This window comes from Macadamia integrifolia, unplaced genomic scaffold (genome assembly GCF_013358625.1).
Source record: "Macadamia integrifolia cultivar HAES 741 unplaced genomic scaffold, SCU_Mint_v3 scaffold1584, whole genome shotgun sequence".
Lineage (NCBI taxonomy): Eukaryota > Viridiplantae > Streptophyta > Magnoliopsida > Proteales > Proteaceae > Macadamia > Macadamia integrifolia.
The window spans coordinates 50,165-67,619 of NW_024868267.1; the positions used below are offsets into that span (position 1 = coordinate 50,165).

The 17,455-nt window shown below is 34.5% G+C and overlaps 1 protein-coding gene across 2 annotated transcripts; it reads right to left on the reverse strand.

The window, feature by feature from the left end:
• Positions 1-1,657: 1,657 nt before the first annotated feature.
• On the reverse strand, positions 1,658-15,036 carry LOC122064257 (agamous-like MADS-box protein MADS3). Of its 2 annotated transcripts, none has more exons than XM_042627968.1 (8): positions 14,318-15,036; positions 7,921-7,999; positions 7,227-7,288; positions 6,946-7,045; positions 4,304-4,345; positions 2,271-2,312; positions 2,000-2,145; positions 1,658-1,909 (listed from the first exon to the last, which is right to left on the reverse strand). In XM_042627968.1, exons 1-8 carry the CDS (start codon positions 14,497-14,499, stop codon positions 1,756-1,758), a joined length of 807 nt encoding a protein of 268 aa, XP_042483902.1. In that variant the 5' UTR covers positions 14,500-15,036; the 3' UTR covers positions 1,658-1,755. The 2 variants fall into 2 exon arrangements, with proteins under 2 accessions (XP_042483902.1, XP_042483903.1); XM_042627969.1 differs by having other exon boundaries at positions 1,658-1,904; positions 14,318-15,030.
• Between the last annotated feature and the right edge of the window lie 2,419 nt (positions 15,037-17,455).

The window sequence follows — 17,455 nt, forward strand, 5'->3', positions numbered from 1 at the left end:
CCAAATATATAATGTTGTATTTTTCACATATGACATTATACTTCACAAATTTGAGGGCTATAATTTCTGAATAATAAATATTTTTTTATTTTCGGATAAAAAATATTTTAACAAAAAGAAAAAAAAGAGGGCATGATTAACATTCAGGAACACTCAAATGAGATTAAAAATAAATAAATAAATAATAATTTATATGTTTCTCGTCTTCGACACTGTCATCAACAAGAAAATTATAAAAATACAAAAATATATAAATAAATAAATATAAAATCAGTGGAAGTGAAATGTGGCTTGGTCAAGCGTATCCCACATGACTTCATGCCCCAAAATATCTAGGTGATCATTCAGATAAATGATAAGGTACATTCTGTTGCCTACTTGGCTAAAAGGTGAGCAACGATATTTTCCTATCCAAGTTATTGTGAAATCTTCCAATCAATTGGTCAAGAAAATGACTTACTAAAACGACATAGTCATGAAGACATGAAGATCCAAGGAATCAATTTTTTGAAGATAAGTAGCTATTACTAAAGCTGTGGAGTCACTTTCAATCTCTAGTAACTGGACATTCTTGTGGTTTGCAATCTTCAATCTCCAATCTCATATGAAAGGCTCAAACTCGGCACAATAATTTGATTGAATAGTAAGATATTTTTGAGAAATGCCATAAAGTAGTGCCACTAGAATTTCAAAACATCCCAGTTGCCATAGCAAGACTTAGTAGTTGCCCAACAAGCATTCATTTTATATTCTACTTTTATGTTTATGAAATTCCTAACTAAATATAGGAGTTTTTTTTTTTTCTTCGTTATATCTATCTAAGATCATAAATGATCAAACCCCACTCCTATAGTACAAAATCGATATATACATCGGAACTACAAACCCCACCATTCTCCCTTGACAATCTCTTCACCATGGCTGAAAGGGCAACTAACTCATTTAATATATCAATGTGACTTGGGTGACATTAGTTACAAATTTTGGTCCAACTCATCACCCAAGCACTAACTTGATTGATTCTATGTTAATAACGATAACCTTACATGGATAAATATGAAAATATCTTATTAATCAAAGATTGAAACTAATTTAGATTTTTTTTAAAAAGAAGTAGGAACTAGGAACTAATAAATCTAAGTTGTAGGATACCCTGGCCACACATTTAACAAATCAATTGTCACCTTTTATCAGTTGTAGTCAGGGTGAAGGAAAACTTAATCCATAATCTATAGTAGTAAATATTTCGTGCGAAGATGTCACATTCTTCGGAAAATTTGACCAAATGTTTATCTTGTTGAGTTATCCAAAGGTACGCAGGACCATTAACCATATCTTCAACATTTCTAACTTCCACTAAGTCCTAAACCCTAAATCCAAAACCCAGTTGAGAATGAGTCATCTCTTGTAGGATAAGTAATTACCCAAGTTATCCTTGAAAAAAAAAAAATCCAATTTCCTTCTTCTATTCATATTGTCTCTTCCCCGTTTCCTACCACTCTCAAAATAGGTCTAGGGCTGATATTAGACACTGCCAACCCGGTCCAAAAGCCCTACTATTGCAACAATCTTGCTTTAGAAAAAGATCCAAAGCCCTTCTTTTTTTATTTTATATTTTTTCTTGGTAGCAACTGAAAAGTTTCAAAAAACCAGTATATAATCATGAATCATGATCAAAGCATGCAGATCCATCAAACCATGGCATAGAAGCTTAGAGAAAACATATAATATGTTAATAATTCAACAAATCCCATCTTATCCACAGCATATATTCAAGCTTATAGTTTTTGGTCTTTTGCTGAGTTTGCCTGAGAGTTCAGAGGACCCATCCATGGATGAAGTTACTCTCACCAGATACATTCCGAGGAATGGTTGTTCCTTCTGGTGTAACAAAGTGGTGGTACCTGCACTGACATCATTCAAGTTAGAAGAACTGCTCTAGTTTAATCCATCTGGAAACCCACAGAGAGAGAGAGAGAGAGAGAGAGAGAGAGTCTACCCTATTTGTAAGGTGGGTTCACAGTCCATGGGGTTGGACTGAGAAGGGTGTGTAGTAAAAGTGCTGTTTCCAATCACTGAAGTAGAATCCCAGGAGCATTGAATGGCTCTAAGAGAGCCATGTCCTTCAGCTTCAAGCTCAACCAACTAATCAAACATGAGAGAAATGGAAAGGATATCAGTAGTCACACACACCCAAACAACCAAAGTGTAAATGTTGCCACTTGTCATTATTAATTAGCACCAAAATAAAGAGAAATCACTGTCAAAACCTTATTTTTGAGCTGCTTGTTTATGTCTCCAAGATAACGCTCCTGCAAGCGTAAACCAGAAAATCTTTAAACTTGATTTGAAGGAAAGATGAAGAAAATATGAACCAGTATTATGGTCAACTAACCTCTGCAAACCAATCTAAAGGACTGAACAGTTCAGAAAGCATAGCTATATATACTCAATATTTGAAAATCCAAACACTATTAATAAACAGGCCTGTATTCTATGATGAAAATGGGGAAGAACATCTCTAGCAGCTACCAATCTACTTTTATTAAGAAAACTTCTGTGAAGCGTTCTAAAAACAACAGAACAAATAATGAATAGAAATAGCAAACAAAAAATCACAGAAATGCCCATAGATAGTGAGGTTGTGCTACACAAAGACCACACTCACCAGGAGGTCTTGAGTTACACTCAGAAAAAGGTCTCGAGTTCCACTCTCCTGGCTATTACCTTCTACACTGTACCAATCTTACAAAAAATAAAAATAAAAAAATTTATATGATTCGACAAGAGATAGCATGTCCACGATGAAATGAAAACTGTTTCACTAACAATGGAGAATAAGATAACAATCACAAGTCTCGAGCACAGTCTATCAACTTGATTGATATGACCAGGTGAGTGAATTAGGTAGCTCACCTTGGGGTAACCCTATCACTGTCCACACTAGAATGTTGAATCATATCACCAGACTGATACAAGTTGAGTTACCGATTCCTCCATAAAACTCTGCTGTTATACGTGTGTCATTGCATTTTGACCAAGTTTGGTCTGATTAGGCCAATTCCGTACTTAGTTAACTTGGGATCTAATCAATATCGGTGGTGGTTGATCTGCTTCTGATTTCTGACCCTTAAATCTATGTTGTAGATATCCTCAATTTCATTGGGGAAGAAATCATGGCAGAAGTTTCTACAGTTTATTGTTTAGATTTAATCTAAACTGAGCTTACAGAATTGATAGTCTCGACATGTAATTCTTAATGTGCTTCGACTAGAACACAACAAAATGGCATCAATTAGCAAAAGAAGAGGGGAAACAAGAAAAAGAAAAAGGAAATAAAACTATCCAATTCTCCTCTGGTCTGTTTTATTGTTGGGAAAAGGTTATCTGACCCCACTGCAGATGGTACACTAGCACCTCTCTCTAGAAAATAATTCTCTGTTTTTCTCATCCCTGCTTTTTCTTGTTTTGCTACCTGCAGAACGTGACACGTGGACAACTTTAAGACCAACGCACCGGATTTAATAATCCTCACCCAATCTTGACCGTTGGTCTCCTTGTTGTCCACGTGTCGCGTTTTGCAGGTAGCAAAACAAGAAAAAACATGGATGAGAAAAACAGAGGATTTTGATCCCCTCTCTCTCTTGATATGACTTCTCTTTCGTCCTCACTCCTCATTAATTAGTGTACTCTCTACATCACTTGCTCAGAGAGCCTTTTCCTTTTAGTGTTAGTATTTAAGAAAATTTACTCAAAATCTTTTACTTTGTTTATTGGTCCAAAATTGCATCAAAGTTGTATAGATGCTCCTTTTTTTTTTTTTTTGGAATATTATAAAATTCTAAGAAACAAAAGCAGAACTTCACTTGAAGTCCTTCATGTACAGGAAACAGTGATTTGCATGCAGGTGGAAACCTAGATATTTGTTGGCCATTGGAATTCCATGGAGGCAGCTTCTCCACATTTGAATGGCTGGCCTGCTCTTATACCTATAATTGGGGCAGGTATAGATTCAATACCTACTCCTATACCTATAATTAGGGCAGGTATGAATTCCATGATAAGCAAAAGGGTGGGCATGGAAGTGGCTGAATGAGTTCAACTAGATTAAAAAAAAAAAAAAAAAAAAAAAACTAGCCATGATCATATCAAGTACTTAAATCTGTTGAAAGGAGATCTGTCATGATAAAATCAACTTTCATAGACAATAATTTTGTGTATATATGAAAGCCCTCCCCTTCTGACAATCAATTAAGGTAGAGGAAAACTTGTGAAGGATTTTCTACATCTAATAGGTGCATACCTTTCGGCGGAGTTCTTCCATTTGTTCAAGCATCATTTGTGTCTGCATTTAGAAAACAATAAACGGATGATGGACCTCAACTTCATATTTTGTTCACAAGATACTGATATGAGAACAAAATATTTTAAATGAAAGTTCTGCATAAATTGTGATAGAATAGCTAACTTTGTTTTGTTGAAAGAGAAACAAGTGTAAAAAGTTGTATATGATGAAAAATAGCAGAAATAAAGATGGTTCTACAGGATCCCTATCTGCAAAAATTTAACTTCTGCCTCTAACAAATGAATAATCAGTGAGCTGTTTTTCGCAACAATACAAGCACAGAGATACAAGCAAAGCTGTTTCAGTAGGATGAAATAAATTTCAAGATGATGTTTCTTTTTTGGGTGAATGAAAATTATATTTCAAGATGATGTTGAATTGCAGTGACAGTTTTTAACTAGCTAAAAGTTTTGTTAGAATAGAACCCCACCATCTGTAGCCTATAAAACAACTAGGATACCCCTTATCTTCATGTCCTTTTGAACTTTTCTATTACATATTAGTTCTTCTCTGTAATGCCATTATTTATTTCTCACTGGGAGGGCATATTTAAATGGAAACTCCACTCCCACATAATATAATGTAAACATGCTATGTTTTGCCACGATTAGGTGATGATGTCAGTATGATGTGGTGAGCATTTATTGTTTGTGACTCTACATTTCTTTCCCTCTCCAGTAGTTTTTTCCAATGGTTATATTGAAATGGCTCTTTTTTTCATTTTGTGTAAACTTTTCACTTGACAAAACTCTCTTTCTCTCTCTCTCTCAACTGGTACCTCACTTGTTTAGATTTATGTTTTCCTTATCTAGATTTTTGGAATGGGAATTTAAAAATATACATGTTTAAGAGTAATCTTAATTTATTATTTAATTGAATTGGTATCATGCATGATTAGTGGAATCAGAGCATAAGCTAGTATAAATGTTGTTAATCAAGTTTGTTGTCACTTAATTTATATCTAAAAGAACCATATTCGAGATGCATTTAGTGTGTGTGTGTGTTTTGGCTTCTAAGAAAAATGTATTTAATGCAATCTCTTATGGTAAATGAGTCCACTCTTGGGTAAGTGAGTCACCACTTGAGTTTGAGGTCCACACTTGTGGTGGGTGAGTCTCACACTTGGATGAGTGAGTCCCCAAGTGACCCTAGTGCTATGGGGTCTTCTCTAACCCTTGTTATATCTTACTCAGTTCTTTATTTTGCAACAAAACTCTTTTGTATTTTCTAATTTATTTTTGTGCTACATTAACTTGGTATTAAAATAAGTTCTAATTCTTGAGCGCCACACTGAGAGGTAAAGGATAAGTTGAAGAAGCTTGACCAAGAGAATTGGACGATTATGTCCACTTCAAACTTAAGAATGAGTTCTTTTAAGCAATGGAAAGTGATGATGTCACCACGATGTGATGAGCATCTATTGCGGAGCATTTTTCTTCTCTTCTGGAGCTCTGAGAAAGTCACAAAAGTTGTTCCAAAGCTATTACTAATTTGGCCCTGTGCTGACTCCATTTTCTCTCATTGATCTTTCTTTTCCTAAATATTTTTGTATCTTTTAACTTGTAAGAAATAAAAGAGTTTGTTTCCAATGTAACCTCTTCTAGTGTGTGAGTTCCACACTTTGGTGAATGACTCCCCAAGCAATCCCAAAATTAAGTGATCATTTCTAACCCTAGTATCTTGTACTTGATTCGTTATTTTTGTAATATAACTCTTCCATATTTTCAAGTTTATTTTTGAGCTGCATCTTTACGCCTTCGCCCATCAGCAAAACTAACAGTAGTTCTACGAGGTAGTGCAAACATTTTAGCACAACATTTTTATTACCTTTATCTTTTCAAGTTATTCATTTGTATGAGTTGTTACCACTCCATGTGAGATATTCTTGTTCATGGAATATATTTTCTAACATTTTATATAAAAATTGGATATTTATTTGTATACAAAAAACTGCAGTACTTGTATTTTGGAAGATATTCACTTGATTAATATGCAGTTTATTTTGGACTTCTCCCCTAATTAACACCTATCCTTAAGTTAAAAGGACACTACTATTCTAGATCCCTTCAGAATTTCTTTTTTAAGTAATTATTGCTATACTGAATGGCCAGAATGAAGTGAACATAGCACTAGATTCTAATCAATGATATTGGTATTCTTTCAATATAAATTATTTAAGATGAGAGTAATGGCTTAGAATTTTTTCTAAGAAGTCAATTTTGTTGGAAGGACAATGATGATTAAGAAAGAAAAAAAAAAAAAAAAGAGCAGGAAAAAAATATATGCATCTATCATATCTTGAGATATACCATTTAATTTGACATGTGGCCAATTTAAAAAACACTTATCCATCCAACAGTCAAAATAACCAGTAGATACTGCCTAACGGGCGAATTAACCATCGGTGTTAGGAACCATTGGCACATTGGTGATATGAACTTCTTCATATGTAAAGTAAAACTTGAGATGAGAGAGGAGAACTTAACATACTAAATCTCTGCAACTTACAAAACCTTAATTCTATCTTGTGAATGTTAAAATACAAACCACAATCAGTTTTTCATCCATCAATCTAAAATGTCAAATGAAAAAACAGCTACCTTTCGTTGCCTTGCTTGCGTCAGAGCTCCTTCAAGCTGTTTCTCAAGATTTTGCAGCTCTTTCACACTAAGTGGACCAAGATCCTCCCCAAGCAAATGCCTTAACAGGGATTTCCAATAAGAAAATTAGTATGGATAGAGAAGAATGGTGGTGGTAGTTTAACTAGTTCAATTGCCTGTCATAGCACTAAAGTACAGTGCTATAGCTGTTAGAGTGGTTGATAAAGGTATAATTGCTACACTAAGTTATAATATTGAGCAATATTGTAGTCAGCCAAAACCTCTGTGAGCGTTGAAGAGATTCATATTTTGCCTTCAACTTGGAGACTTCCTGGTACCAGCTCTGCAATCACCAATGGAAAAGAAAAAGAGGGGAAATAGACAAAGAAAATAGTAAATTCATTAGCTAGATCCAAGAATTATTGATATTCTCCTCATGTAGCTCCTGTATTCAGATATCTGATCTTCAGGCTCTATTAGACATTTGTAGAACTAAGACAAGTTTTTAAAAACATAAGGAAATTACCCAAATCATTTACAATAATGGAGTGCATGTATTTGTATTACATCATAACAAGTATGACAGTCCTACAACCCAAAGGGGGTAGTCGAGTTGGCAAGGGATCTTAGCCTCAGGAAGTATGTGGTTCTGTGTTCAACTCCTCTTACTTTCTTGTGGCCACTTACACTGGGGTGTTTAGTATTCTTTACTGATTTCAGTGGAAGTTGAACAATTCTCATTCAACTCCGGTATGACCCAATCCATACGGTTATGGATCAATATGGGCCCACGGGATTAGCCAGGTCAAAGACTTAAATACCCGTTGTTAGCAAAAAATAATAATAATAATATGATAGAGAACAGATCAGGTTCTCGTACAATCTAATCCACTCATTAAAAGCTAGATGTTATGTCAACTTGAAAGTTATCTTTGTGAGGGGGAAATTGACAGGAAGAGTTTGAAAAACAAAAACCTGAGTTTCACGATCAGCAGCACTGGTGTCTTGAGGAGTGTAACAGCATCTTTGGTAGCGCTCAAGTGTTTTGTTCATACTGAAAGTTAAAACAAATGTAATATTAGATATCTTAAATTAATAGATAATGTAAAATTTCATACTTTTGAATTCATTTATGGGGAACTTGTGCAAAACATGCCCATATATTGAAGTTTAGGAAACAATTTACTGCATTTGATGGCATTGACATTTGGAAGGAAAAAACCATTGGTAGCAAATGAACTGAGGGAAAGATTCATCTTTCATATAATTTTGGTTCAAAATTGGAGTTAAGATGAGAATGGGAACTGTATTGGCCATAAGGATTTAGTATTTTGATGGCTATTCAACAATATTGAAGAAAATATTTGCAAAAACTATTTTGGAAGTTTGAAAAAAAAAAAAAAAAAAAAAAGAAAGAGAGAAGAAGAAAAAGATAGAATAAAAATGTTATTTTTTTTTTTTTGGGATAGACAAATCATATTCTGTCCTATTAAATGAATTTACGAATAAAAATGAAGTGTCAAAATACCTCTTTTGGCTGTCCTTGTTTCTGTCAGCAGTATTTTTTAACCCAAAACCTCTCCATTTTGCTTCTTGTCAAGCAAAGTAGTGGGAAATCTTAAGTCCCACATTGCATATGGAAGAGTAAAGTGAAGTTCATATTGTAAAAATGGGCGCTACAAGGATAAGGTTCTTGAAAAGAAAGACTCATTATGCTCTCTTGCCTTTGGGGTTTGGGGTTTAATTTAACAACACATACACACGTTGGAACAGGCCTTGCTGGGTCTATCTAAACTTTGACATCCTTACATTATAGTGGTAACCAAACAATAGTTGAATGGTACTATGATGCAAACTACATTTTGGGTATAAATGAATTATTGGCTATTAGTGGATACATATTCACATTAGGTGGTAGAGTAATTTCATAGAGAAACAAATGGTTGAGATATCTAATGGCAAATATTCTCTTATTGCCAAAGCTTGTGCCATCTTTATCACTTCATTGTGATAGTCAAAGCTGAATTTGCTAAGGCAAAGAGTGATGTCTACAATGGAAAAATGAGGCATATACACCTAAAGCATGGTTTTGAATGAGAGGCCTTGGAATGGATCCACATCGGTTGCAACTAAGATGTGAAGCCATGCTTCTCTAATCTGAGGCCATTTATATGCCAACTCCAACAATGACTGTGTGCACCGTTATCCTAGGTGATTTTTCATGGTGGTGCTTCAGGATTCCAATGTACTGCATCCAAGACCAAATGAGCTTGTCGGTGGACTATATTATCAACCTTCCTATTGCTCACGAAAAGCCATAATCCAGTGAGCTAGCATATTCTTATTTGTTCAATCACTCAATTTTGTATAGTTGGTATTTTGTAACTTCTGAGAGATATGTTGTATTAAATGAATTTACAATGAAAAAAAAAGTTTCAAAATACCTCTCTTGATTTTCCTTATTTTGGTATCTTACAAGTTTTGAACTCAAGACATCCTTGATGTTGCTTCTTTAAAGCAAAGTAGTTGGAAATATTTGGTCCCACATTGCTTATGGAATAGAGTATAGTGCGATTCATATTATATAATGAAACTACAAGGGTAGGGTTTCTTGGAAGAGATACTCACTATGCTTTCTTGTCTCCTAGGGGTTAGGATTTACTTTCACACATACATGCATGCGCCAAGCCGAGCCTTGTATATGTGTGGTTTCTTTTTGTTGGCAACTAGACTAGACCTGTATCTTAATTTCTATTTACCGACATTGGATGTCCTTCTCTTGGAGCCGATTTTTGTTCGTTAAATGTCACTCTGAGCATGTTATATGTTGTTTGTCAAGACCCATTTCGATATACGTTAAAATCTTTCTGACATGCAATTGGGCTTTACTAATGCTGGATGAGTGTCATCCAACACATCAGCGAAGTTAGTGATGTTTCATTTTTGTGTCGTCCAGAATGCGGTGAATGTTGACATTGACTAGTTGTTCATGTCTTCTAGCTCCAGGAGTTGCATCTTTTTGGATCCTCTTAGACAGGTGTTTCCAATGTATATCTCCCTTCTATTAATAGAAGATGCCTTAGACTCTCTCTCTCTCTCTCTCTCTCTCTCTCTCTCTCTCTCTCTCTCTCTCTCTCTCTCTCTCTCTCTCTCTCTCTTTTTGCTATTTTATGAGTTCTTTAATTTCTATTCTTCTTAAATTGAGCACAACCGTAGGTGTGTCCTAATATGGCCCCGTGAGTGAGTGCAATAGCTACTAGAAAATATAAACGGCTATTTTAACTTGGATTTCAATTTATAAGAACTTATTTTGCACCATATGGGGCAACTACAATCTTAATGAGAGTGAATGGTGGCACGAATCAACCTCTCCAAATGTTCTTGATTTGATCTGTGTAATAAAACTATTCTACAGTATGTAGTTGCATCAATTCAAGAGATTATGCAATTGAGATAAGTTCTATATTCTCATTTATTTGGTGTTACTTCCAATATATTCTTTTAGTTGTAACCATGTATGGTTTTCAAAGAATAAATAGCAACATACTATATAATTGCTCAAAGTAAAGTATAATAAAAATAGTTCTTGTTTCTCATAATACAATAACTGAAATTTTCAATTCATTTCATTATCTTAAAACCATAAACTCAATTTCATCATAACCTATCAAATAAATTAATCATTCATAATAAAATTATGCCTACAAAGCATCCACATACTCATTGTGGGACTGATTCAAAATGCAAATCTAAATTGTCAACAAGTCAATGACTAGTGAACCTGACTAATCAACCAACCAGAACTGACTAGCTTTGCATAGACTAGTATTATCTATGAAGACATTACTCAATCCAATAGGTTTAATGTTTTCCATAAACTTTTTAACTTGTAACCTAGCATTATTATTTCCTGTTGAATACATGTGATTGCCTTTATTAAATGGCCTTTTATCTGTTATTTCTCTTCTAGTTTAATTTGCAGGAATATGGATGGGGATATACAGGATCTTAGGGGATCAAACAACATGACTTAATTATTTATTTTGGGTAAAAGTATGTGCAAGACAAGAGATCATCAACACCCAATCATCTAGACGAGAAAACAAATTGTAAACATGCCAATAAAGATGTTTATTGGACAAAAGTTCTGTCTCAAGCAATTCAGTCAACATTGTTGCCTGGACACAGTAATATGAACTTTCCATAACATTTTATGAATCTCTATTAGCACAAATCTAATTAGACTGAGACATTAAGCTCTAATTTTGTACGTCTAAGCTCCATGGAAGAAATGTTTCAACATGTAGAGCCTCTCTTGAAGTCAAGATTTCAACATGTGGAACAGCTCTTGAAGTCAAGATTCAGCATTCGGCTATCCTTTCTTTTTGGTAGTCAGTAGAAGTTATTCAGATATCTATCAAGTGACCTACAAAATTACTTGCTGATATAAAATGACATCCACCACATAAAATGCTTGGAACCATTCGATGCAAGACTCACCTCAGGTTTGAAGAGAGAATAACAAAGCTAACACAAAAGCAGCTGTGCTTCTCTCTATCTTGGGGTTTCCTAACCAAAATGTAGTCTCCTAATGAGTTTCTAACCACCCTCCACCCAGTGCCTAAAATAAAAAATAAAAAATAAAAAACTTTGCATCATAGAAAGAGTTACAAAAGTCTGACCTATTATGGCCCTTGTAAAACAAAGACGAATTTTCACATTATAAATTGGATTAAATTTTACTTCACCTAGGGTATTCTCTCTTCACCAATGGCCATGAGATCTATGATTGGACTCTGAGTTTATCATTACTTCCCACTCTCCATTGTTCATGATCCAATATATCATTTTCTAGTCTAATCAAAGGGTCAGATGGGGTGGATGAAGAGATTCACTCTTCGCCATTGGTTGAGAAAAATTAAGTCTATATAATTACCAAACTATCTTTATAGTTAATAAGAAATTAGACATCCTCCCCTTCTTGGGATGCTAGATGTTCATCGAACAAATGTTGTTACACTCATACATTGTACATTTGATCATAACCTTATTGTTATGTGTTAAATGCATCTTCATGGTCATTATTTTTGGTAGTCAAAATTCAAAGCTAATTAAAGTAATGGATAAAAAGAAATTTCTATGATATCAAAATAAGCAGTCCATGATCTTGTTTTTGCTTTGTTGGTTGACTCCCAGTGAAAATACACCTGATTGAGGATAATCCACATTTTTTTATAGATCAAGTTATTTTGTCTATTCAATCAATAGTTTTTCTAGCCATCTATCTCATATAGAAAATATTTTTGTACTTATCGATTCTATAAGGAATATAGAATTAGAATTTATTTACTCTCCCGATCTGTTGGTTTTAGCAGCCTATCTAGAGGCATCAAAGTTGCATGTTAATTGAGCTAAGGATAAGGAAAAAATGAGACAAATGAAATAATGTTTACCTTCTACCTGTCAATAAACTACACTTCTTGTCAATATTCCAATCTTCTTTATTGATAATATATAAAAAAATCTTTAAGATATTCAAATGGAATAGAAAATCATAAATTTGAAACAAATTATGCTATGCATCACACTAATCTACCAAAAATGCAAGATATAAGTAAAGAACAAAATCAAACCATAACATCCCCTAAAAAATTAAAAAAAAATAGAGAAGAGGAGCTTAGGAAGTAAAATAAAAATAACACAATAAGCAACTAGTTACGCTTGCGACCTTAAATTCATGAAACTACATAAAATCTACTAAACAATGCAAAAAATCCTACGCAATAAAATTTCTTGAATTTTTATTATGTGAAAATGTATCACAAAGAGAAAACTTCATGGGGAAAAAATGGTCAGGAAAATATAAGATTTCCCGGAATTGATAGGAAAAAAAATATCACAGTTCTCTTTATTTTCTATTAGTTAGAAATTGCACACTTAATATGTAGAAATCAATACATAAGAAACAAGTAAAAATATATATTTTTTTTTTGGGGGGGAGGGGGTGGGATTATAGCATACTACTAGAATCTTAATACATAGCTAATAGCAGTAGATGTGTGTCTATTGGATAAAGAAAACCTAACAAAGCCTAGGGCATTAGAAGAAAACAAATATAGAGTAAAATCAGTTTTATACAACAATGATGCTTGTAACAATCATGATTATCATGACTTGGAATTCTTATAACAATAATAATCGAATATTTATATTTCCAATGGGTACTGTGTACCGATTAAAAGTGACAAAAAAATGCCATGATTATAGCCAGATATGGAAAGATGAAAGAAGGCTTTCATGCAGTACAGGTTTAGCTTCTTTGTAGGTACTGAGCTGGTCTTTCCTCTTTTACCTTCTTCTTGGGATGCTATATTCAGGCTTCCGCCTTCCAAGAAAACAAATATATATAATAAAAAAAAAAAAGTTTGAAAATTCAATGGATAAACTATTTTCTTATTGATTAAAGGCTATTTTTTTTCTTTTTTAAATTACCACAAAAGGCTACTTCCAAAGATCATTTCAGTGAGAACACATAGTTTTCTTACAAAAAAAAAAAAAAAAAAAGAGAACAAATATTTCTTTTGTTAACAGAACTTAAGTTAAACTTAACTTCAGTTTTTGATGGTCATCAAAGGGCTATTCAAAACCTAGGTTAATCTCAACAGACAAGAACAAGATCAATGGGAGATCAAAGGATCTAAGGTTGAAAATGTGGTTAGTTGTATTGTCTGCAACCATGCTGTTTAGAGAGAGAGAGAGAAAGAGAGAGAAACCCTAGATCGTGCATCGAGGTCCGAGGGTTGTGAGTTCCTAGACTTCCTAGGAACATCCTCTCGTTTCTCTTTCTAACTGTTTGAAGTGGTAAAGCTGAAAACCAGAAGAGAAGAGAGAGAAGTTAAAAAATTAAAAATTAAAAAAATGAAACGTGTCGAAGAGCCATTCGAAGACCTAGCCTTCCTCGAAGGAAGGAAGGAAGGAAGAAGAAGATTATTAGGAAGAAATATGGGTGAGTATCAGGAGTCTGCTAAAAACCATCATTTCTCTCTTTACAAACAGAAATTAAGTAAGAATCAAACTGTTTAAAGTGCACGCTGCACAAGCACAACCAGAAAGAAAGACTGTAACACCACCATGCACCAGAAGTAGAAACAACATTTAACCTCAACTCATCCAAAAAAGATACCCATAACCAAAAACCCAAAAAAAGAAACTAAAAACCACAATAATGAAATCTCATTTCCAAGTAAAGATTCATATTAAAATCATAGATCAGTAGTGAGAAGAAGAGAAACCCATCAAGAAATGAAGATAGAGAGAGAAAATGTTAGTGTCTGTATTTTTGTGATTGCAGAGGATGATAGATGATATATACCCGGCGCTTCCAAACTCATAGAGCTTGCCGCGACTGGAGAAGACGATGAGAGCAACCTCAGCATCACAAAGCACAGAAAGCTCGTAAGCTTTCTTAAGCAAACCGTTTCTCCGTTTGGAGAAGGTTACCTGACGATTAATCTTGTTCTCGATCCTCTTCAGCTCCACACGTCCCCTCCCCATCTCTCTCTCTCTCTCTAGCCACAGAGTGATAGAGAATGAGAGAGAAAGTGTTTTCAAAAGTGTCTCACCCTCACCCTCTCTCTCTCTCCTTTTTTTGTTTCCTGTTTTATCTGGGTTGTTTTTCTCTCTCGTCCTCTCTTTGCAACAGAAGAAAGGAACTAAGATGGAAAGAAAAGGGTAAATCTAAGAATAAGCAGAGTCATTGGTGCACACATAATATGTAAAGATGAGATAGATTTTACACAGAAGAAGAAGGAGAGAATGAGAGGACAGAGAGAGAGAAGAGCCAATGGGGTTCTGATAATTCCTTCTACCAAAACTGGGAGATTTCTCTAATTAAGGGATGTAGTGGAGAAGCTACCACTCTCGACTTAACCTAATTTACACACCACCTCTCCTCTCAGGATCCTCTCTTATAACAAAATGGAAATCCTCCTTATTTCCTCTTTTTCCCTTCTTTCCCTTCTTTATCATTTTTCACTCTTGTATGGACTTCCAGTACTAATGCACTCTACTCTCTCTCTCTCTAGAAACTCTCTCTAGAAACTCTTTTTTCTAGAGAGAGAGAGAGAGATCTGGTCCTGTGGACCTGTGGTGGTAGTGCCAAGGGGGAGAGACTGAGAAACAGTATTGTCTGGTGGATTTAATGTGTGGCGCTGTCAGTCTAAGTTAAATCCAGAAAAACAAATTTTGATAATAGTGCCAGGCTACGTGTCGCGTTGTACTCTCCTTATCTCTTGGTTGCACGGGAACCTTAACGCCGTCAGATGACGTAAACTGAGTTTAGATCTATTAAAATTTTGACACGTAACTTCATGTTTGAATAATAGTTGCAATTTGCAGTCCCCCATCGCGTATGTTAGCAAAAATGTGGTTTAGAAAGGGATTGAATTGGGAGAGAAAATCAATATAAGATATTGAAGGCAGGGATTTTTCATGGCCGATCAAAAGATTGCACTCAGAGTTCCCTTTCTAGGTATGGCCTCCTCAGTTGTAAAGCTAAAGCAGTTCATCATAAAGGAACCAAGAAAGCACAAGAAGCTCTACAAAAAGAGCTTATTGGTTTTCTTAACCTGAAATCAGTAGTGCCCAAAATGATCTGTTAAGTTTGGGCTAATCTTTCAATAAAAACAATCTCAGATCACTCTCAAAAAGACTCCTCATTGAGTTGGGAATAGGATTCTAGGTATGCCGATCTTGGATTTCCCTTGTCAGGCTTTTTTTGTAGAGATAGTTTGGTGTTATTTGAGTTCCTGCTGTAAGGCTAAGCCTAGTAAGGTTCTTTATTCCTCATCATATTCCTTAAAGTTTCATTATCTTAACCTTTTATTTAATAAATAAATAAACATCAAAAGAGGAAGGTGGTCATAGATCAGCTGGGGAGTTTAACGCAAAAAAAACTACAGGATGGTCATAAATCAGGGCTTCTGTTTTCTCCATTCGACGGAAGATTGTGCCAAAGATCTTGTAATCTAAGCATTGTTTCTTTGTGTATCCCTATCGGATCAAGAGTAAAATCATAATTTTTTTTTTAATAAAAATTAGGAATAATCGCCAAGTCAATAAAGAAAAATCCAAATTAACATCGTATCAGCATTGACTGAGATGTTGACGATTTGATTCCCAAGATTTAATCCCTGATTGGAAAATAGGTTGTCTTAAACCCATCTTGTATCTTATTGGCAATCCTCAAAATGTGTTGATGAGATATTGGGAGTAATAGAGGTATAGTCTATCACATCAATTAAGCTCGGTCCTTGATATATTCATATACTTGAGGAGTTAGCTCTATCCATTTAACATCTTAAGGTTTTGGGTTGGACCCTCCAACATAGTATCAGAGTTTAGATCCATTTATTGTCTTACATAAGTTATCTCTCCATTTGTAAAATCAGGTATGCCAAAACTACATGTGGAGGAAAGTGTTGAGATATTGTGAATTGTAGAAATATAATCTCACATCGGTTAAGTTCAATCTTTGGTGCCTTCATATATTTAAGGAGCTCTTCCCACCTCATATATTAAGGTATTAGCTTGGACCCTTTAACAAAATGATTAGGTGAAGATTCACCTTTGATGCTAATAGATTCCATTGAGGTGTAACTGTTCACATTTTTAGCCTGAATGAAGTGTACTCAAACATATATAATTAAGGAGATGCATGCACCTCTCTCTATCTATCTATCTAAAAATCAACTTGATGAAGAGGTTGTAGACAAAAAACTCATGATCTTAATCTTACAATTGACTTTAACGCATGTAGGCCTATGCTTCCTCAAGCCTGGAGTCTTACTTTGGCCACATTAAATTCATTTTGCATTTTATATGACCTTGTTTTTAATGTGAATAATTTTTTTTGCCAAACTTTCTATTTAAGTACCCTAAAAAAAATATCAATCAGTTTAGTGTTTGTTCTTGAGAGGTCTTTTTTTCTTTATAGGAGCAAACTCTCTAAATTTATAAACCAATTTTCCTCCGGGATCTCATAACTCATAGGAGTTTTCCAATAGTGCATGTGTGTTGCGTAAAATCGCTTAAATTGTGATAAAATTGAAGATATGCATGACCAAATCTTACTGTTCCAAAAATATTCTCTTTTCTTCCTTTTTTTTTTTTCTTTTTTTTTTTTTTTTTCTTTTTAATGCAGAAAGAGAAATTCATTCTCGCGTTTTATCCAACTACATCTACGTATGCCCCATAGAATTTGGGGGTTGAGGGTTGGGGGGGGGGGGGGATAAACTGCCTAGGGTTGTTGCCTTTTTTTCCTTTTGGGTGAATGACCTTAGCTTAGGGTTGTGCTTTACCTTTTGCATATATCCAATACCCCAAACAAAGCTCTATATTTTGCTTCATTTTCAGTTGGAATTTCAAAAAATTTGGGTTTTAATCATTATGCTGAATGTGTACCTCCTTCAAAACATTCCAATTTAAAATGCAGGGTTCTCAGTGGTTTTAA